Source organism: Erinaceus europaeus, chromosome 3 (genome assembly GCF_950295315.1).
Source record: "Erinaceus europaeus chromosome 3, mEriEur2.1, whole genome shotgun sequence".
NCBI lineage: Eukaryota > Metazoa > Chordata > Mammalia > Eulipotyphla > Erinaceidae > Erinaceus > Erinaceus europaeus.
This window is the reverse complement of record NC_080164.1, coordinates 170,349,525-170,372,579: the sequence shown is the minus strand read 5'-3', so window position 1 is coordinate 170,372,579 and position 23,055 is coordinate 170,349,525. Positions and strand designations below refer to the sequence as shown.

At 39.0% G+C, this 23,055-nt stretch overlaps 1 protein-coding gene across 2 annotated transcripts in view; it reads left to right on the top strand.

The window, feature by feature from the left end:
* The window catches only part of LOC103114228 (cytosolic beta-glucosidase), a 287,653-nt gene that overhangs the window by 39,875 nt on the left and 224,723 nt on the right, over positions 1 to 23,055 (top strand). For both annotated transcript variants that reach the window (XM_060188271.1, XM_007523878.3), the window contains exon 2: positions 17,441 to 17,668. In XM_060188271.1, coding sequence (XP_060044254.1) covers positions 17,441 to 17,668 — 228 coding nt within the window. The remainder of the gene's footprint in view (positions 1 to 17,440; positions 17,669 to 23,055) is intronic.

Here is a 23,055-nt window from a genome sequence, read left to right as displayed (position 1 = left end):
TTTGTGAATAGTTTAAAGGAGTTTGAGCATCATAGGACACAGAGAGAAACTGAGAAGGAAGGGGGATAGAGATGGGGGAAGAGACAGAGAGAGAGAACTTGTATCACTGCTACACCACTCAGGAAGCTTTCCCCTTGCAGGTAGAGGCTGGGTGCTTGAACCCAGGTCCTCATGCATTGTAACATGTGCACAATAGGTGACCACTGCTCAGCCCCGACTATCACTTTCTATTGCTGAGTTTCAAACTCTCTCTTTCATGTGTGCTTGTACCACATATCTGTCTATATAGGTGAGACTAATATATATATATATATATATATATATGTAAATATATATGTTCATAAAGACTTGTGTCTATGAGAAGATAAGCTTATATAGTATGCTAAAAACTTCTATCTTGTCAGTTTCTGAGTCTCTCTTTATTACTGTTAGTGGAGTTGTCAATGTAGGCTTGAATATGTGGCAGATATTTTTCTTGTATATTTCAAAACTCCTATTGTTAGACACAGGAAAGCTCAGGGTTACTATGTGGTTTTGATGAGCTGTGCTTTACTAATGGGGGGATATTTACTATTTGTCTCATTTGTCACCTTCTCCTTGCAATTCATTTTATATTTTATTAATATTACACAATCTACTTTTGCCAGTATTTACATAGCAAATATTTTTAACTTTTATCTTACTTCAAACAGAATTGCTTAATGCATTTATAGTCATGAATGTTTATTATATACATTGGAATTTCCCATTTCTGTGGTTCCTAATGGGTTTCAGACTTTTTTCCTGCCACTTAAAAATTTTTTTTTAAGATTTATTTTCCCTTTTGTTGCCCTTTTTTTTTTTTTAATTGTTGCTGTAGTTATTATTGTTGTTGGTATTGATGTCATCGTTGTGAGATAGGACAGAGAGAAATGGAGAGAGATGGGGAAGACAGAGAGGGGGCGAGACCTGCAGACCTGCTTCACTGCCTGTAAAGCGACTCCCCTGCAGGTGGGGAGCTGGGGTCTCGAACTGAGATCCTTACACCAGTCCTTTTTTCCTGCCATTTTCTGATTTTTCCATATTCTATAAGAGTTTCCTTCTGCTTCCCTTTCTGTTAGGGCCCCTCCACTATGTCTGTCTTTGCTGGTTTTCTCCGTCTATAGCTGTGTTTCCCAGTGAGGTGCTGGTGATATTTCATCTGACCGTTCACTGGCTTTGTGACTGTTCTGCCCTTGGCAGGATCTCATGACTGCCCCCACTGCCAAACATCAGTAACACACAGTTAACAGGACCACTGAGATTCATCTCTACATACGCCTCTGTGGGCAGACATGCCACTCTTGACTCTGAATCAGTAGACATAAGTCTACAATTTACTATCTTTTCTATGATTATTTTGATAGTTTATTTATATATTTATTGGGTAGACAGAGAGAAATCAAGATGGGATAGGGAGAGAGAAAAGGAGTAAGAAAGAAAGACATCTGGAACACTACTTTACCACTCATGAAGCTTTCCCCGTGCAGATGGGGGCTGGGAGTTTGAACCTAGGTACCTGTGCATTGTAATGTGTGTGCTATACCTGGTGCGTCATTGCCTGGACACTCTCAATTAATTTTTAATGTTACCTTGGTATTTGCAATATGTGGTGAATTTTAAAAATCGAATAGTACTGTGAAAGTTGTCCTCCTCAACAGCAAAAATAGTTTGTTTATCTCAGTCTTCACTTCTTATTTTTCCCCTCATGATCAACACTTTTGAGTCTTCTTGCTATCTTTTTTGGGTACCCAGTTCTTCTTTTCTAAATAACAAATATATACAATTATAAGTCTACATTCTAATTGAAAATATAATTTGTTAACTTCCTAGTACATACGAGAAGGTGATTTTTTTTTTTTTCTTGAGCTACTGAGAACACCATAGCCCCAAAATGTTGGTATGCATCTAGTTCTGCTTCTGGGATCTAGTTCTGCTTCTCTTACATTGCTTGACATTGTGGTCTATTTACATGGTCTTTTCTGTTACATTGGTTTGGTCTCACCCCCCCTCCCACGCCTCTGGGAGATTTGGTTTCGCGCTTCTCCCTTCCTGTCTGCCAGAAGGAGAAAGATGGAGGAGCACATGGTGTGGTGATGGTGTGGTGATTAGGTGTTGGACTGTTTGCTGGCTCGTGAATAAAGATTAAACTGCGTTCTCAGCTCAGCTACTGGTTACTGGTCATCTGTTACCTGTCTTTGAAGCCAGCCCAGAGAAAACAACAACAAAACTAGCTTTTCTTCTCTACTTTTCAAATCTGACTATTGGATGATTTTGATGTTTAGAAAATTTATTTCATGAAAGAGAGAGTCCAATAAACTGCTCCATCATATGTTGTGCCAGGGGTCAACTCTGTGTGGTCTCAATCATACACATGATGTTCTCTATCAACCGAGCCATCTGCCAGGTCTCAACAGATTTTATTTAAATCATTCATTCGTTTTAGGGCCAGGGAGACAGTGCATAGGGTTTGCATGCAAGAGTTTTCCTGTTTCTTTTATTATTATTTAATTCTTGTATATGTTTACTGGGGAACTATTGGTTTACAGTTGACAGTAAAATTCAGTAGTTTGTACATGTGTAATAGTTCTTAGTTTTCTGCATAACAATTCAGCCTTCACTAGGTCCTCCTTTGCCATCATATTCCAGGACCTGAACCCTCTGCCACTGCATCCTCTGCTTGCATTTATTCCTGCTGTGGTTCTTAGATCTTGCCCAAGAGCTATAGAGTATCTTTATTATTACTGCTTTCCTCCACTATGATTTTTTCACTAACTCATCCACACTGTCTGCCAACAATGTAAATTGCTTCTGGACCTGTTTAAACACATCTGAAACCTTAACAGTTAACTTTTTCTTTCTTGGAGACATTCCTTCTAAATTCTTCCATCCTCCTGTGACATGAGAGTGAAAGGTGGTTCCATGCGATGATGGTTTTGGTGTTTTCTTTTTCACTTTGGGGGTAGGAGCTTGTACCTTTTGGATTCACATTGGGCACAGACACCAACCAAGTAAGGGATCTTTGCTCATCATGGTCAGAGTTTCCCATGAAATAATCATGTCATTATGTTTAATATACTTAATTAATGTTAGTTAATATAACACATTTTTCTTTCGAAAACATAACAGATCAAAACTTGTAAATGGCAATTACTCAGCATTTTTATTTGTGATCATTATTAGTTTACACAATTGTAAGACTACAAGGTATAGCTCCACACCATACCCAGCACCAAGGTTCTGTTCCTCACCATCTAAGTAATAACCATCATAGTTCTCACATAGTTTCCTTTTTCTTTCTTTCCTTCTTTCTTTCCTTCCTTCCTTCCTTCTTTCTTTCTTTCTTTCTTTCTTTCTTTCTTTCTTTCTTTCTTTCTTTCTTTCTTTCTCTTTCTCCTTCCTTCCTTCCTTCCTTCCTTCCTTCCTCCCTCCCTCCATTCCTTCCTCCCTTCCTCTCTCTCTCTCTCTCTCTCTCTCTCATGTGTATCAGTTCTCTAGATTCCACATATGAATGAAACCATCTGGTAGTTGTCTTTCATCTCTTTATTTATTTCACTAAGCACAATAACCTCCAGTTCCATCCATTTTGTTACAAAGGACACAATGCCGTCTTTTTGATTGCAGAATAGTAGTCTGTGGATTATAGATCCAATAACTTGCTTGTCCACTTATGTATTGATGGCCATTTAAGCTGCTTCCACCTTTTGGCTATTGTGAATAAAGCAGCTATGAACAAAGGGGTGCATATGTCCTTTTGAATTGGTGATTCCTTTGGTTGCCTTTTGAATTGGTCTTTTGGATAGATGCCTAAGAATTATACTGCTGGATCATAAAATAATCCCATTTTTGGAAGTTACCTGAATTTTTTAATCCATTTTTTCTTTCAAACAGAAAATGTGCAATGATGGGCAATAATGGAGAGAACTCTTCCTACTTCTGAAGAGCAAACATCTTCCCCCCAGAATTTTACTTAGCACATACCTTTCTGTCTTGCTGCACTCTTGCTACTGGAGAGAACCAAGTTAAGTCTATGATTCCTGGGCTCTACCTAAGCAGAACTCAGTGTATAAAGGAGACTAGGAATACACTGATTAATTGATTTATCAATTTATTGATATTGATTGATAGACTTATTGATTGATTGAGCCATAAGGACCTCCTGTATTATGATTTCACTGCTCCTGGCTGATATAATCTTTCTTTTTATCTTAGATTTATTAGATGCAGACATATATAATGAGGGACAGAGACAAATAGGCAGAAATGCCATGTCACAGTTCCACGGATGTCATGGTACTTTACTAACATGTGATACAAAGGCCAGGTCACACACCCAGTGGATATACTTAACAGAGTATGAATATGGTGCAGTCAACAAATGCTTCTGGAAAGGGGTGATGTGATGTATCATCCAACTTTTGGAGGAAGAGTCTATATATACACTCGCAAATACACTTATTTGCTACTATTACTATTGTTATTTTGACATCTGGTCTTTCATTGAGGCGTCATACCTGTATAGTTACACCACTTCTTTGTTTTCTTTTTTTTTACAAGTTGAAGATGAAAGAGAATGACAGAGAGACATCACAACACTGCTCTACTACTCTCAAGACTTCTTTTGTATAAACTGTTCCCACATAGTGGTGGGGGTTCAAACCTGTGTACTCAAAAATTGTGAATGTGACCTCATAGTATTTATTTTTTCTCTGCTTAATTTCCTTGGTGTTGAGAACTGATTCTGTATTGGTCTACGTCCTCTTAAAAGTCATCCTCATGACAAAATTGAAAGTGATATGATATTCATAAGTCAGGAAGGACCTACACAAGTCCTGATGCCAACTCTTCATCATAGCCAACTTAGCAAGTATGTTCAGTGAGCATACTTCCTGTGAATGTTCCTGTTCCTATGCTCTGTTACCAAGAAAGGACACACAGAGAACAATCAAAAGAATGCAATAAGCAACTTCTTGTTAATGTTCATTGTGTTTAGAACAGAAGAGCCAGTTATTATGATATTTATTAACTGATATATACCCTCCTAGGTACTTTGGTTTTGGTTTATTCATTTTTTTTTTTTTTTGCTTCCAGGGTTATCACTGGGTTTCAGTGCCAGCACAACAAATCCACTGCTTCTGGAGGCTATTTTTCCCATTTTGTTGCCCTTGTTGTTGCCTTTGTTGTGGTTGTTATTGTTATAGTTGTTGTTGCTGAATAGGACAGAGAGAAATCAAGACTGGAGGGGAAGATAGAGAGGGGGAGAGAAAGACAGACACCTGCAGACCTGCTTTACCACCTGTGAAATGACTCTCCTGCAGGAGGGGAGCTGGGGGCTTGAACCAGGATTCTTACCTTGGTCCTTGTGCTTTGCACCATGTACATTTAACCTGCTGCACTACTGCCCAACACCTGGTTTATTAAATTTTTATTAGAGCACCTTGAAATAGAAATATAGAGATAGATGGAGATAGAGATAGGGATAGAGACAGAGATAGAGATCCTCCCCTCATTGTATATACAGAAAAGCCAAGAAGGGGTAGAGAGGACTCCAGTTCATCCATGCTGCTGCAATGGTCTACATTTGTAGAAGTGGTTATATAGCGGGACATGCATTTCTGAGTTTTGGTATAGATGCGACTTTAACTCCCCTATATATTTTCACACTGTTCTTCTAACAGCTATATATCAACATACTTGCCATGCAGCAATTTCTCTATTGCATGATACTGCTCATCTTCTAAATGTGTGCCAAGTCTGTGGGTGTAGAATGATATTTCACTGTGCTTTTCATTTGCATTTCCCAGGTTGCTTACTAGTTGTGTGGCTTTCTTGTAAAGGAAATTTCCATATCTCCTTTTGTCTGTTTTTTTGATAATTCTGTCAGTTTTTCCATATAGTTTGAATTTCTGCTAATGGATGCATAAATACTTGAAGTTTTAGGTCTTTTCAGTAAGTTGACCCACTTACTATAATAACAAGACTTTCTTATACCTTCTAAAATATTTTGCTCAGAAATCTACGTGGAATTTACTATAGCTACTCTCTCTTTTTTTTTTCTGGTTGCTGCTAGCACAATATATCTTTTTCTTTTTTAAAATATATCTTTTTTATCCTATCACTATAGGTCATCTTTGTGTCTTTATATTAAAAGTGGGTCTCTTATAGGCACTAAAATTCTAGTGTGATAACCTCTATTTTTCATATGCAATTGGTCATGCTCAGATAGGTATGTCCTTAGGCCAATAATATCTGCCTTTCAGTTGAGCTGCTTAGAATAATTTACATTTAGTAATATTGGTACAGTTTTGTTTATTTATTTATGTTTTTGCATAGAGATATAGAGGAGTTGAAAGAATGGGGGCATCTAGGGAGAGAGGAACAGAAAGACCTGCAGCACTGATACTTACCAAGCTTCTTCCTCGCAGGTGGTAACTTGGGGCTTAAACCTGGGTCCTTGTGCATGGTGACATGTGAACTCAACTGGCTATGTCACTGCCCAACCCTCTAGTATGGTTCAATTTAAATCTACCGTTGTGCTATTTGATTTTTATTCTTTAAGTTATCTTTTAGTCTCTTTCCTCCTTTCTTTTGTCTTCTTAGTATCAGTTAGACATTATGGTTTCACGTTATATTATCTTATGGTTTATTAGCTCCACTTCCTTGTTGGGTAACATTAGTGTTTCCTTTAGGATTTATAACACATATTTTTAACTTGTTAGAATCTGCTTTCAGCTATATATGATCCTCTAGAACTCAATACTTTCAATAGCACATTTCCATTTCATGTCTCTCAGTTCTATAATACTGTTCTCACACACTTAATGACAACATAAGTGATAAAACCTCTGTTACATTGGCATCATTTTTATTTAAACAACAGAAAATATACTGAAGAAATGTAAATAATATATTTTTTTAACCAGAGCACTGCTCATCTCTGATTTATGATGGTGCTAGGGATTGAACTTGAGGCATGAGAGTTTCTTTACATAACCGTTATGCTATCCACCCCCACCTTTAACATCTTCTTAAATTTTTTAATTTATAAAAAGGAAACATTGACAAAACCATAGGATAAGAGGGGTACAACTTCATACAATTCCCACCCCCGACCTCCATATCCCATCCCCTCCCCTGATAGCTTTCCTACTCTTTAACCCTCTGGGAGCATGGACCCAAGATCGTTGTGGGTTGCAGAAGGTGGAAGGTCTGGCTTCTGTAATTGCTTCCCCGATGAACATGGGCGTTGACTGGTCGATCCATACTCCCAGCCTCTCTCTCTCTTAACTCCTTTTTTGATTATCCAAGCAGAAATAATTTTTGGTACTCTTCACTCCTTTATGTAGTTCCATACTTCCAAGGTATTTGATGCCTTTTCCTTGGAGGACTGTTTTTTTTTTTTCTTCTGCAAGCTATATATTTTTATTTGAAATTAACAGCAGATTACAAGATTGTAAAACTACAGGGTATAGTTCCACACTACACCCACTGCCAAATTTCTGGGTCCTCATACTCCCTGCAATAATGACCAGAGTTCTCATACAGTTTTAGAGATAGTTTGCTTACTTCTGTTTCTTTTCTTTTCTTTTTTATATTTGATAGAACAGACAGAAATTGAGAGGGGAGGGGAAGTGAGAAAGATAGTAGCAGACCTGCTTCACCATTTGTGAAGCTTTCCTCTTGCAGGTGGGGAGTGGGATCTCAAACTGGAGTCCTTCTGCATGGTAGTATGTTTGCTCCGTCAGGTACGTTACCACCCATACCCCTCTTTTTTTCCTTTCCTCCTTTCTTCCTCCCTCCCTCCCTCCCTCCTTCCCTTCCTTCCTCCCTTCCTCCCTCCCTTCTTTCTTTCCTTCCTTCCTTCCTGCAAATCCATGTATTTCAGTTTTCTGGATTCCACATATGAGTGAAGCCACCTGGTAATTATCTTCCAACTTTTTACTTATTTTGCTAAGCATAATCACCTTCATTTCCACCTGTTTTCTCCCAAACAATACATATCATTTTTATTATATATATATTTTTTATTATCTTTATTTACTTCTTGGATACAGACAGTCAGAAATTGAGAAGGGAGAGGGAGACAGAGAGGGAGAGAGACAGAGAGACACTTGCAGCCCTGCTTCACCACTCGCAAAGCTTCCCCCCTTCAGTTGGGGGTGGTGGGCTCGAACCTGGGTCCTTGAGCTCTGTAATATGTGCACTCAGTCAGGTGTGTCACCACCCGGCCCTTACAACATCATTTTTTATTCTATAGTAGTATTCCATGGATTGTATATCTCATAACTCCTTTTTAAAAAAATATATATATATTTATTAACTTATCCTTTTGATAGGACAGAGAAAGTGACTGGAAAAGAGGAGATAGAGAAAGAGAGATACAAGGGGCCAGGAAGTGGTGCACCTAACTTATTGCACATGATAGCTCAACCATGATACAGAGCTCTGGTTAGAAAAGCCCTGACTCTGGGAGTTGGGGTGGAAGCTCAGTGGGTTAAGCACAGGTAGCACAAAGTGCAGGGACCAGCATAAGTAAGGATCCCGGTTTGAGCCCCCCTGCTCCCCACCTGCAGGGGAGTTTCTTCACAGGCGGTGAAGCAATTTTGCAGGTGTCTATCTTTCTCTCCCCCCCTCTGTCTTCTCCTCCTCTCTCCGTTTCTCTCTGTCCTATCCAACAATGACTACAACAAGAATAACTACAACAATAAAATAACAAGGGCGAGGAAAGGAAATATATATATGACTCTACACTAGTTAGCATAACACAAGTGAATGGATTTTTGAGAAAACTCAGGGACTGTAGCCCCCAATGCTACTGGAATTTCTGTTTACTCAAGAGGACCCCTCTAATGGTATATAAGCTATGAGTTTGTGTTTAATCTTTGGCATTTGGTCCTCTACTGACTTGTCCAAAGAAAAGGCAACCAGACTTCCCTGGACAGACAATTCCACCAATGTGTCCTGGAGCCCCGCTTCCCCTGAGCCCCGCCCCACTAGGAAAAGAGAGAGAGAAGCTGGAAGTATGAACAACCTGTCAACATCCATGTTCAGCCAAGAAGCAATTACAGAAGCCAGACCTTTCACATTCTGCACCCCATAATGACCTTGGTTCCATACTGCCAGAGGGATAAAAATAGGAAAGCTATCAGGGGAGGGGATAGGATACAGAGTTCTGGTGGTGGGAATTGTGTGGAGTTGTACCCCTTTTATCCTATGGCTTTGTCAGAGTATCCTTTTTATAAATAAAAAAATAATAAAAATAAATAAAAAAATTAAAGGGGCAGGGTTCTACACAAAGAAACCCTATACGGAGCTTCCTAAAATAGTGTTTAATTTTGTTTCTAAAAATGTTTAGTAGGTGAACTCAGTTGAAAAATCAACTGACATAACATTTTGTTGGTGGAACATTTAACTATTGATTTAATATTTAAATGATTAAGCAGATGCCTTTTAGAATTTTCATATTACCTTAAACCAATTTTGACAAGTTTTAATTTCCTTGAATTTGCTATTTTTTGTAACTTGTCAATAAATTTTAAGGATATTATACTCTGGAGCTAGGTAGTTGTGCACCTGGTTGAGAAAATGCATTACCATGTGTAGGGACACTGGTTCAAGGCCTCAGTCTATACCTACAGGGAGGGGGGAAGCCTCATGAGTTGTGAAGCAGTGCTACAGGTGTCTCTATTTCTCTCTCCCTCTCAATCTCCCTCTTCCCTATCAATTCATCTCAGTCTCTAGCCAACAAAATACAAATAGATAAAGTATTTTGTGAAAAAAATAGTATACTCTTCATTAGTATAATCATTACATTTTCTGTAGTTCTCTTTTATTACTGGTATTCGTTTTTATTTGCTCTCATTTACAAGTTTATTTTGCATTTTCCCAACTTACTTAACTTTCTAAAAACTACCTTTTGCTTGTTATTAGCCTCTATCATTGTGAGTCTTCTATTTTATTATTTCTAATCTTTCTCATTCTTTGTCTTCTATGGACTGTTATCAGAATTCTGCTCTCTTATTTCCAACTTCTTTTCTAGTTCCTTTTTTTATGACTTTTTTTTTTAATTGAGTAAATTCAGTTTTATAAGATGGCAGTTGTCACATATGTACCATTTTCCTTCTCCATGAAATAAGTGTTAATTTGCCTCACCTACGACCAAATTGCTATCTCCTATTACCATAGGATATTGGACTCACAGTTACCTTATATCACCCTCCCAATTCTTCCTTTTGAACTTTTGAATTCTTATTTCTGCTGAAATTGAGCACAGTTTACTATTTCACCTTGATTTTTTAAATAAAGCATAACATTTTCACCTTGATTTTTAAAAATTTATTTATAAAAATGGAAATTTTGACAAGACCATAGGATAAGAGGGTACAATTCTACACAGTTCCTACTACCAGATCTCTGTATCCCATCCCCTACTTTGAAAGTTTTCCTATTCTTTTTCCCTCTGGGATCATGGACCCAGGATCATTATGGCATACATAATTTCTGGCTTCTGTAATTGCTTCTCCTCTGAACATGGGCATTAGAAAGTCGATCCATACTCGCAGCCTATCTCTCTCTTTCCTTAGTGGGGCAGGCCTCTAAAGAGGTGGGGTTCCAGGACTCATTGGTGAAGTCATCTTCCCAGGGAAGTCAGGTTGGCATCATGGTATCATCGCAACTTGGTGGCCAAAAAAGCATTAAGATATAAAGCAGAGCAAAATATTAACTAATCATGAACCTAAAGGCAAGAATATATCAGATGAGATTTGGCGTCTCCATTTTGGAAAAAGCTAGTAGGTCTATTTAAGGTATATTCCAATTGGCTCACAACTTTACTAATTTTTGCCTGAGCCCAACAGTTAACATGCAGGTGGACCAAAGGTATTGTCAAGAGAGATGGTGTCAGAGTTGGGAATAGGACTAACCTTGATTTTTATCTTGCTTTCTTTTATAAATCGGACATATGAGTGAGATTATGCAGTATTTGTTCCTCTCCTGGTTTATTTCACTTTCTAGTTCCCTCCATGTTGTAGCAAAAGCGATGTCATTTTTTCTTAGAGTTAAATACTATGTGGTATGTCTATACAATATCCGTATCTATTCATCTATGATTAGACACTCAAGTTGTTTCCATTTCTTTGGCTATTATATAAAATATACTGCAAGAAACATAGATGTGAATAAATTTCTTTGTATAATTTTGCTTGTCTTTTCCACAGTTTTTAAAATTTTTAAAAAATATTTATTAATTTATTCCCTTTTGTTGCCTTTGTTGTTGTAGTAATTATTGTTGTTATGGATGCCATTGTTGTTGGATAGGACAGAGAGAAATGGAGAGAGGAGGGGAAGACAGAGACGGGGAAAGAAAGACAGACACCTGCAGACCTGCTTCACTGCCTGTGAAGTGACTCCCCTGTAGGTGGGGAGCTGGGGACTCGAACCGGAATCCTTATGCCGGTTCTTGCGCTTAGCACCACCTGCGCTTAACCCTCTGCACTACCGCCTGACCCCCTTTTCCACAGTTTTTAAGAAAGATACTTAATGTAACTCTGAAGCTTCTTTTTTCTTATAAACTCGTTAGGTTTTTCTCCTCTCTAGATATTACTTACAGTAGATGTCACAATGTTTTCTTTTTTTTAATTTCATAAATTCATGGTAACCACTAATATCCTCTCATTTAACGTCAGCTTACTTACATGTATTTTTTTTTAGATATATGAACTCTGGGTACTTTCTAATGTTCTTTGGTCACCGACTTCTGACATAGCTGATTAGAAGTTGTCATTTACATTTCTTCAACACTTTGAAATTTGTGGAGACTTTATTTCTGGACCAATTTATGCTGAGCTTTCATAATGTTTTTGTCTGCTTGAAAAGAATGTGTATTCTTAATTGTGTTCATTCTTGTGCAGTGTCATTTATATCAATTAGATCAGGCTTGTTAAGATCTGCCATCCTTATTCTTTCCTTTTTGGATGTTGAGAGAAGTTTTGATATCAAAGTTATTCTAGCATCATAAGATGAACTGAAGTCTTTGCTTCTTGGATATTTATTACAAAAATAAATTTTTTGTTTTGTTTATAGAATTTTTGATGTGACTCAGATTAATTAAACCTCCCATGATGAAGGTGGGTTTCCTCAACTTTGCTTCTCAGTTGTGTCAATTTTGCTTCACGTATTTGAAATTGGCTGTGAATGTACATGCATTTTAAAATCGCATCATCATCATATCATGATGTAAATTCTCTCCATTGAGGCTCTCTTGTTCCCACTGAAGTTCTATGTTTTATTTTCTGTGTATATGTGGAGGAGACAAGGGCATATTTCCCCCTATTTTGATTTTCCAACTTTTTAAATTCTTATGACTTCAGGACAGGTAGTAGTACATCCACCTGAACATACATGCTGCCATGCTCAAGGACCCAGGTTCATGTCTCTGCTCCCTACCTGCAAGGGCAAATCTTCATGAGGGGTGAAGCAGAGCTGCAGGTGACACCCCCTCTCTATTTTCCCCTCTCTATTTCTCTGTCCCAAATAAAATAAAAATAAATAAAATATTTACGTTCTTGTAACCTAAATGTCTTGATAAATCATAGGTCACTAGATTAAATACTCTAATCTGAGAATCTTTGTCTTTTATCTGGAGGGCTTAGTCCATTGATTTCATGATTACAAGTGAATATTGTAACTTTTCCTACACATACTTTATAAGCAAACTATAGAAACTTAAAAGTAAATAAAGAGTATATAGCGCTAAAGCAAAGAATTCTGGGAAGCTAGGGGGGATGAGGAGGTGAAGGGTACTTTGGGGTCCTGGTCCATAGTGGTGGAGAAGGACCCAAGTTGGGGGTGATAAGTGTTTTGCAGACCTCTATCACAAAGGGGATGAAAAAATGTGCTTACGTCTCAACAACTATATTGCCAATGATTATCCCACTAATGAAGTGATTTGAGAAAATAAATAAATGAAAGAAACATGTCCTTTAAAAAAAAAAAGAAGGTACAAATTTAGCAGAGAGGTAGCTCCTGTTACCCATGAAAACCTGAAATTCTAGAACATCTCTATCGTGTTAGTTTAAGCAGAAATGTGGACTAATAATCCTGCCAGATTCACACATCTGCCTTCCTGGGACTGAAGTCCTGATGTAAGAGCTTGAAAAAAGAAAGAGAAAAAGATCTTTCTATGAGAATCAATGGTTCATGTGGAAGCTACAGATAAGAGTACTGTAGAGGGGGTGGGATTTGGAACTCTGGTGGTGGGAATTGTGTGGAACTGTGCCCCTCTTAACCTGCAATCTTATCAATCATTACTAAATCAATTAAAAAAGAGACTACTGCATGGTAGTACTTGGAAACTGCATGATACATATTCATTTTATTGATAGACTCTGATTTAAGCATGTGTAAATGTAGGTATTCTATTCAAAATTAAGAACATCAAATGGAATCAAATTGGTAGTTCAGCATCCATATCTATTTCATTCTAAGACTGAATGTCAACGTTCTCTCTTCTACAACTCTCTGAACTGCCTATATCAGTGAGAACTGGTGGAATGTATGACACTTTTTACCTCTATATTATACTGCTCCAGAGTGTGATAGTTTCTAATAGTCATGACTTCTTTATACAGCTACCTAGTAGCTTAACTTGATATCAAATATTATATTCAACTTTTCAGAATTTTTCTTTATGGCAACATCTCTGCATCCCTTCCCCCCATAACTGACTGTGTGCATGCTATGATTTATTTTCTTAGGGGGGAGGGTTGAGACTGTATTCAACCCTGTTGGTCCTGTACATAAAATACGGGTCAGTGGATGCTAAATGCAGACCTAAAGTTTTCCTCATTATTGCTTTAATCTGCTTTACTCTAACTGTAACCATCTGCATTTGTGTATGTATATACAGATTGCCAGAATAGGCATGATATTTTATATACAAAAATGTGTCTTGACTTTTATGACTATATATATTTTACATTCTGAAATATTTTAGGTGCATGTAGAAAGAACTATAAACAATTTCATCAACAATCCCTCATTTGATTTTTCCCTCAGCATAAAGAATGATAAATATAGGGAGTTGGGCGGTAGCACAACAGGTTAAGCACACATGGCGTGAAGCACAAGGACTGGCCTAAGGATCCCGGTTCAAGCCCCCAGCTCCCCACCTGCAGGGGAGTTGCTTCACAAGTGGTGAAGCAGGTCTGCAGGTGTCTATCTTTCCCTCCCCCCTCTGTCTCCCCCCCCCACTCTCCATTTCTCTCTGTCCTATCTAACAATGACGACATCAATAACAACAACATTAAAACAATAAGGGCAACAAAAGGGAAAATAAATAATAAATATTAAAAAAAAGATTGTGTGGAGTTGTACCCCTTCTACCCTATGGTTTTGTTAATTTATCCTTTCTTAAATAAAAAATAAATTTTAAAAAAAGAATGATACATATAAAACATGCAATTCAAGTTCCTCTTCTGGATCCATAACTTGATCAGTTTCAAACATGTTACTTTATATTTACCTCATGTTTTTATGTTTGTAAAATACTTGTATTATTTTTGCACAACTTAAAATTCCTAAAATATGGTCAGCATTCTGTATATAGTCTTTTTAAGATTAGAAAAGCCATATATTATAGAATTCTTGGAGGTTTATAGAAAAGATACACAGGAAGTATGGTGTCCACATATATCTCAGCCCATCCCACTGTTTCCTATTAACAGTTTGCATCATTGTGAAATATTTTATTTTTACAAGTGATAAGTGAGTATTGGTGTGATGATTAAGTAAATCTTGGTTTATACACTTTTTGACAAACCAATAATGTTTTTAAGATTTTGCCATTTTTGCACCTGTACCTAAGTAATCTTCTATTATCTTTATGAAAAGACTTTTTTTGGGGGGTGGGGTGTCTCTTGGAAGGAGAATTTGGGAGTCATAAAATTTTCAAAGTGGTCCTTCTTAACCTTCTAAGGATTTTAACTGCCATTTTAAACATTTCTTTTCTTCTTCTTCTTTTTTTTTTTAGTATTTATTTATTTATTTATTCCCTTTTGTTGCCTTTGTTGTTTTATTACTGTAGTCGTTGTTGGATAGGACAGAGAGAAATGGAGAAAGGAGGGGAAGACAGAGAGGGGGGAGGGAAAGATAGACACCTGCAGACCTGCTTTACCTCCTGTGAAGCAACTCCCTTGCAGGTGGGGAGCCGCAGGCTTGAACCGGGATCCTTAAGCTGGTCCTTGTGCTTTGCCCCACCTGCTCTTAACCCGCTGTGCTACCGCCTGACTCCCCATTTTAAAACATTTCTATGTGAACAGATATTATCCATCTAATATTATCATGCTTTCTGTCCCTCTAATGTGTCACTCTGTTTTCTACTGAGCTGATTCAGATGCTAACTTCTTTCTTCTCTCCCTCACCCCATTTCGTGGAATTCAGAAATTCCCTTTAAAGGTGCAATTTTATCTTCGACTATCAGTCAAGAACTCACTTTACTAGCAGACCTGACTCTAGTCCACACCCTAAGGGATAAGAACTCTCTGATTTAATTGCAATGACCTTTACGTGGATTGTTTTTTTGTTCCCTCTAAGCTCCCTAAGAACTCAAGGCACAGTAGAATGTTCTCTGACTTCCCCCATGCTCACCAAATAACCTGACATATAACACTGGCTGTGTTAGTGAAAATATGAATGAATGAGCATAGGATACCACATCACCAAAGGCAGGAACTATTTCTCACCCCATAATCGCAGTTTGAGCCATCACAGCCTCCGTGTTACTATTAAGGGAAGGTCAAGGTCAGATGGAGGTTCTAGGGGAAGGATCTCCTTTCAACTAATATGGAATGAACTACAGTAGGCCCCTATGCAAATGAGGCATTGTGGAATGACCAATTGCTGTTGGCCAACTTTGGGGACCAATAGAACAAGGAGATGACCTGTTTCCATTTAGGTGTGCTAATAACTTATTAAGAACTTGGCCCATGGACACTAGGGTCATTATCTGTGGTGTCCTGCATGATTGAGCATGTGTCCTGCTTTCTCCCTGTAAATAAAGATCTTCCCTGACTCAAGGGGTTCCACTTGGTGACTACTACTAAGGATCTGGCTCTGGGAAGCGCATCAGGCCTTCCTTAAGAGTAGTAACCCCATGGGAGTTAGGCTGTAGCGCAGAGGGATAAACGCAGGTGGTGCAAAGGTCAAGGACCAGCGGCAGCAGGATCCTGGTTGGAGCCCCTGGCCCCCTACCTGCAGGGGAGTCGCTTTACAAGCCGTGAAGGAAGTCTGCAGGTGTCTATTTTTCTGTCTCCTTCTCTGTCTTCCCCATTTCTTTCCATTTCTCTCTGTCCTATCCAACAACGACGACATCAATTACAACAAAAATAATAACTACAACAATAAAACAACAAGGGCAACAAAAGGGAATAATAATAAAAAAGAATAGTAACCCCACTAGGAAAAGAGAGAGTGAGGCTGGGAGCATGAATCAACCTGTCAATGCCCATGTTCAGTGGGGGAAGCAATTAACAGAAGCCAGACATCCCACCTTCTGCATCCCATGATGATCCTGGGTCCATACTCCCAGATGGATAAAGAATAGAAAAGCTCCAACCAATGTATCCTGGAGCCCCACTTCCCCAGAGTCCTGCCCCACCAGGAAAGAGAGAGACAGGCTGGGAGTATGGATCGACCTGTCAACATCCATGTTCAGCAGGGAAGCTGAACAGAGACAGACCTTCTACCTTCTGCACTCCATGATGACCCTTTGTCCATACTCCCAGAGGGATAAAGAATAGGAAAGCTATCAGGGGAGGGGATGGGGATACAGAGTTCTGGTGGTGGGAACTGCGTGGAATTGTACCCCTCTTATCCTATGGTCTTGCCAATAATTCCATTTTATAAATAAAAAATAAGAGTGGTAACACTCCAGTGTCTGGTAGCACATAGGGGTTTCCCTAAAAGAGTGGAAACTTAACTTCCCTTATAAGATTATGATCGGAGGATGTGATAGGGTCCAAGTCGGCTAGAAGAAAGGTCCAGAAACTCCCTAAAATATATTCGAGACAAGGAGTGTCAGTCATAGCCAAAGGAAACAGTCACAAGGTGGTGTTTTCTACTTAGACTTTCCTAAGCTGGGGCCTGCCTCTGTTTACCAGCTGGGAGACATTCAGATAATGAAGCATGAAAGCCTGCTCTGCGGAGGCACCATGCAATAATTTTTCATTTGCCACCAGTCAGCTTCAGGGATCAAGGACAGCTAAACACACAACCCACTCATGCATGTTATTTTAAAGGCACATTTGAAAGTTATGAATCTGGTCCATTGAGTTAATGAGGTATGGTCTTTGGGCAACAAATATTTACATTCCACATATGCCTCTATGTCAAGAGTGTAACCATCCCATTTTCTTCCTTTTCTCAGGAGGCTGGGATGCAGATGGAAAAGGCCCTAGTGTCTGGGACACATTCACCCATCAGGGAGGAGAGAGAGTTTTCAAGAACCAGACTGGCGATGTAGCTTGTGGCAGCTATACTCTGTGGGAGGAAGATTTGAAATGTATCAAACAGCTTGGATTGACTCATTACCGCTTCTCTCTTTCCTGGTCACGTCTGTTACCTGATGGGACGACAGGTTTCATCAACCAGAAAGGCAAGTGTTTCTTAAAAATAGAAGGTTGCAGCTTTAATTCAAGGTTATTGCTGCAGTCTGGCATAATTAATCCAGTATGCTCCTCTGCAGTGCTGCTTTGAAACTGCAGGTTTGCTTAGTGATTATAGGATAGTTTTGGAAAGGGGACTGCATTTCTTTTCTCAGAAAAAAAATTTTTTTTTGGTTTCCTTTAACTGAAGATCTTTATTGGGAGTGGAAGGTACAGGGACAAGAAAGATGTTTTTGAAATGTCAGATGCTATTTGAATTTCCAAAATTGTGACATAGGGAATTATTTCCAATTGTGTTTTACACTGTCATGAGTTATGAAAAGTCTGCAGAACCTGAGAGGAGATTCCAAGCATTTCAGTTGGAACCAAATTAGTGGAGCTAGTAAATTAGCAAGGAGGTGAGCTTCAAGTCTCTTGGAGTCTTTCTAATTACTTGAGATGAAGTTCCAACCACATCTCTTACCTTTCCCATAGGCATTCCTTTGTGCCTCAGTTTCCCTGCAAGCAGAGAAGAAAGAAATAACATAATAGCACCTTTATTAGAAAATTGCCTTGAGTTTTCGGGGCCAGGCAGTAGTGTATCTGGCTGAACATGCAGGACCTAGGTTCAAGCTCTTGGGAAAAACTTCAGGAGTAATCAAACAGTGTTGTAGGTGTGTGTCTCTCTCTCTGCCTCTTATCAATTTCTCTCTGTTTCTATACAAAATAAATAATATTTAATAATATTAGTAAAAAGAAAGTTGCTTTGAGATAAAATGAAGTAAATTCTGTAAAGTGCCTGACCTGTTATCTGGGATATCAGAAAACATCCGGCAAGTGTTAGCTGTTATTCCCATTATGCCTTGCAATTAAAAAGACAACTGCCCTGTCTGATCACCCTTTCCTTATTAGGTGCTTTAGATCTATTTTTTCTCTAATCCTCACACATCAATGATGAAGGTATAATTATCACAGTTTTTTTGAAGTGCTTGTCTACATCCAGATATCTTGTAAATTAGGGTTCTGGAATTTAAATCTAGCCACATTGTGACAAGTTACAAAAGGTGTGCAGAAGAACTATAGAAGGTTCTGAGCATTTCATTTGGAAAGGAATTAGACCCACTTTAATGAGCGTAGACATTAGCCTAAAGGCCTCTGGAGTGTGCAAACATGAATTTAAACACTACCTTCTGTGTAAGCTCCCCTCGGTACCTCAGTTTCCCCAGGAGCAGAAAAGGCTTCTTCTTCAGAGTCTGGTCTGGATGAATTCCTCCACACACAGGGTTGATAGATTCTGACCTGAGGGCCACAAGTGACATGTCTGATTTTTTTTTTTTTTTTGCAAATCAAGTTTCAGTGCCACACAGGCACATGGTTGCATAACTTTGTTGCATAGTGTGTTCGCGTAACTGCTCTCCCACGAAAACAGCAGGTTTGCATTGTTTGAGCAGAGGCTGTATGATAGACAAAGCCTGTAAAATTGACTGTTTTTTTTCAAGAAAAAGCTCTGTGACAACCCCCCCCCCCCCCCCCACACACACACACACTACAACATAGTGACTGTTGATTTTAACTTAGTGATTTGGAGTTCTGGGGACTGAACTCAGGGGTTCCAGTGTGTGAAGCATGAACTCTAACAATGAGCTAGCTATACTCATTCCTTAATATAATGGTTTAAGAAATCCCTCCCCTCCTTCCTATCTTTTTTCCTTCCTTTCTTCCATTTACCACCAGGGTTATTGCTGGAACTTGGTGTCAGCACAGTAACTCCATTTTTTGTTTTTTGCCCTTTCTTTCTTTCTTTCTTTCTTTCTTTCTTTCTTTCTTTCTTTCTTTCTTTCTTTCTTTCTTTCTTCCTTCCTTCCTTCCTTCCTTCCTTTCTTTCTTTCTTTCTTTCTTTCTTTCTTTCTTTCTTTCTTTCTTTCTTTTTAAATAGCCACTAGTGTTATTGTTAGGGGCCCAGTGCTGGCCATAGGAATCCACTGCACCTGACAGCCATTTTTCTTTCTTTCTTTCTTTCTTTCTTTCTTTCTTTCTTTCTTTCTTTCTTTCTTTCTTTCCTTCTCTCTCATCTAATTTCTACTAGACAGTACAGAGAGAGATGGAGAGAGGACATGGAGGCAGAGAGAGGGAGAGGGGGTCATTGGTGACATACCTGAGTAAGTGTACATCACAGTGTGCCAAGACCCAGGTTCAAGCCCTTGGTCCCCACCTGCAGGGGGAAAGTTTCATGAGTGGTGAAGTAGAGCTGCAGGTGTCTCTGTCTCTCTCCCTCTCTGTTTTCTCCTCCCCTCCCAAGTTATCTCTGTCTCTATCCAATAATAAATAAATAATATTTACAAAATTAAAAAAGAGAGGGAGAGGATGCTATACACCTACAGCACTACTCCACTGCTTGTAAGACTTCACACTGCAGCTGGGGACCGGGAACCTGAACTTGCATTCTCAGGCATAGTAATGTATACACTCTATCAGACGCACCAACACGGGACTCCCCCCCCCCAAAAAAAACAACACTATTTATAATTTGGGAGTCAATTTAGTGACAGAGTGAAGGACTTGCATGAGACTCTATAATACTCACCAAGCTGGGACCAGATGAGGTAGTCTTAGATGTATCTAAAGTTTTAGGTGCATTTTAATTTCACACAAGATGGGCACTTGAGGAAGCCAGAAGGAAGACACCTGCTTGCCTCACTCTACTTCCAAAAACTTTCTCTCCTGCACAGTAAGGACCGTGAATCGCAGGTAGACTTGCACATTTTTTTTTCCTCCAGGGTTATCACTGGGGCTAGGTCCCTGCACTGTGAATCCACTGCTTCTGGAGGCTATTTTTTCCCTTTATATTACCCTTGTTGTTTATCGTTGTTGTTATTATTATAGTTATTCTTGCTATTGTTGTTGGATAGGACAGAGAAAAATTGAGAGAGAAGAGGTCAACAGAGAGGGGAAAGATAGACACTTGCAGACCTGTTTCACCACATGTGAAGCAAACCACCTGCAGGTGGGGAACCAGGGGCTCAAACCATGATCCTTGAGCTGGTCCTTGCACTTCACACCATGCGCACTTATCCCATTGCGCTACCACCTGGTCCCCAGACTTGCACATTTGTGATACTTATTATTAAAAAAAAAACTTGACTGATTATTTTATTTGATAGAGCAAAGAGAAATTAAAAGGTGAGGGTGGGGTTAGAGGGAGAATGAGAAAGAGAGACACCTGCAGCTCTGACTCACCACATGTGAAGTTTCCACTCTGCTGGTGAGGACATGGGGCTTGAACCTGGGTCCTTGTGCACTCAGTCAGGTGCTCTGACCCCGTCCTCCTGTGATGCTTATTTATTGAAAGAGGTGATAATTTACAGGCCATGAAAGGGAGTTACAGAGTTGTCACAGGTAGTACAAGATCTCAGAACAACCTCTCCCCAATTGGGAATATACAGTATTAGGCAGTACACTCCCTGATTCTAAAGATATTCATCCATCTCCCTTTCCCGTGACTAAATTACTATTGATGCTTTGTTGACATCACTGATCAGTTTTATTTTATGACCTTGAACATAAGGTAATTTATTTTCTGATTTATTTATTTATTTATTTATTCCCTTTTGTTGCCCTTGTTGTTTTATTGTTGTAGTTATTATTGTTGTTGTCGTTGTTGGATAGGACAGAGAGAAATGAAGAGAGGAGGGGAAGACAGAGAGGAGGAGAGAAAGATAGACACCTGCAGACCTGCTTCAACCGCCTGTGAAGCGACTCCCCTGCAGGTGGGGAGCCGGGGTTTGAACCGGGATCCTTATGCCGATCCTTGTGCTTTGCACCACCTGCGCTTAACCCGCTGCGCTACAGCCGGACTCCCTTCTTTTTTTTATTTATAAAAAGGATATATTGACAAAACCATAGGACAAGAGCGGTACAACTCCACATAATTCTCTCCACCAGAACTCCGTATCCCATCCCCTGCCCTGATAGCTTTCCTATTCTCTATCCTTCTGGGAGTATGGACCCAGGGTCATTGTTGGGTGCAGAAGGTGGAAGTTCTGGCTTCTGTAATTGCTTCCCCAGTGAACATGGGTCTTGAAAGGTTGATCTACACTCCCAGCCTGTCTCTCTTTCCAATTTATACATGAATTTAAAAAGAATGTCCATCTTCCCATTTAACAGCTGTATCCTACCTCCTACTTAGTGCTTCCATGCCCCCAAGGCCCACAAACTAAGAATAAATGTTGAGTCCTTTTGTCTTTGCTTCCTACAGCTAATTACTTATTAAGATCCATTCCATTTTTCCTTCTTAGCATCTTGCTTCCTGGCCATCTTCTCAGTCTTGTCCTAGTTGAGGTCTTCATCATTCTCTTCCTCAAGGACTTCTTGAAAGTCCTTATTTTCCTCCTGTTATGTCCTTTCATCTTTTGTACAAAATGCCACCACAGCAATTTTTTCCAAAGCTTTGCTTAAGTCATGTTGGCTTACATCATCTCATTTATCTCCTGCCAAAAACAAAGCAAGATAATTTTTTTAGACATCCCATGCCTCTATGTACAGTCTCATTTCTTCATACGTCATTCTTGGTTTTATTTGACTTTGTCTCTGACTCACCTTTGTAGCTTTACAAGCTGAAAGCCCAGTATGAGAGCCCCATGGCTTGTTCTGTGCACTCCTCTCACCAAGTTACATACTATGTGCTATGCAAAGTTATAGTTTTGTAGGAATATCCTATAAAATCTTCTATCTAGAGTGTAGATTTTTATTTTTTAAAAATATTTTGTTTATTATTGGCTAGAGACAGAGAGAAACTGAGAGGGGAAGGGGAGATAGAGAGGGAGAGAGACAGACACCTGCAGCCCTGCTTTACCACTTGTGAAGCTTCTCCCTTGCAGGTGGGGGAGTATAGATTTTTTTTAGATGGCTGGTATATCTTTTCCTTAACTTCCCACAATTTATACTGATTGTCTATCTTAAATAAGTATAGAACAAAAGTTTCATCTTCTTCAGAGTCTTTATTTATTTATTACAAGATAGAAGAAACCATTTAGAAAATATATCCCACAGCACCATGTAACACACTTAGGATATTTCTCTCAGTTTCCACTCTTCATCTTCTTCTGTTCTTTGTTAGATTGCTAGAATACTGACTTTAATTAAAACTCAACACACATTCATTAAGTACCTAATGTGTGTCAAGGACTGTGCAAGAGACTCATAACATGCATGTAAGAGAATCCCTGGAGTTTCTCACAGTGTGATGGGTATTGAAATCTGCCTTGGTCACTCTGAGATCTAGCTCAGTGTTTTGTCGGAAGGAATTCAACAAATATTTACTGAATATAATTGATTTAATTCAAATCAATAACAATCATAAAATCACTTTCTTTGATTAATTTCTAGGGGTGGGACATTC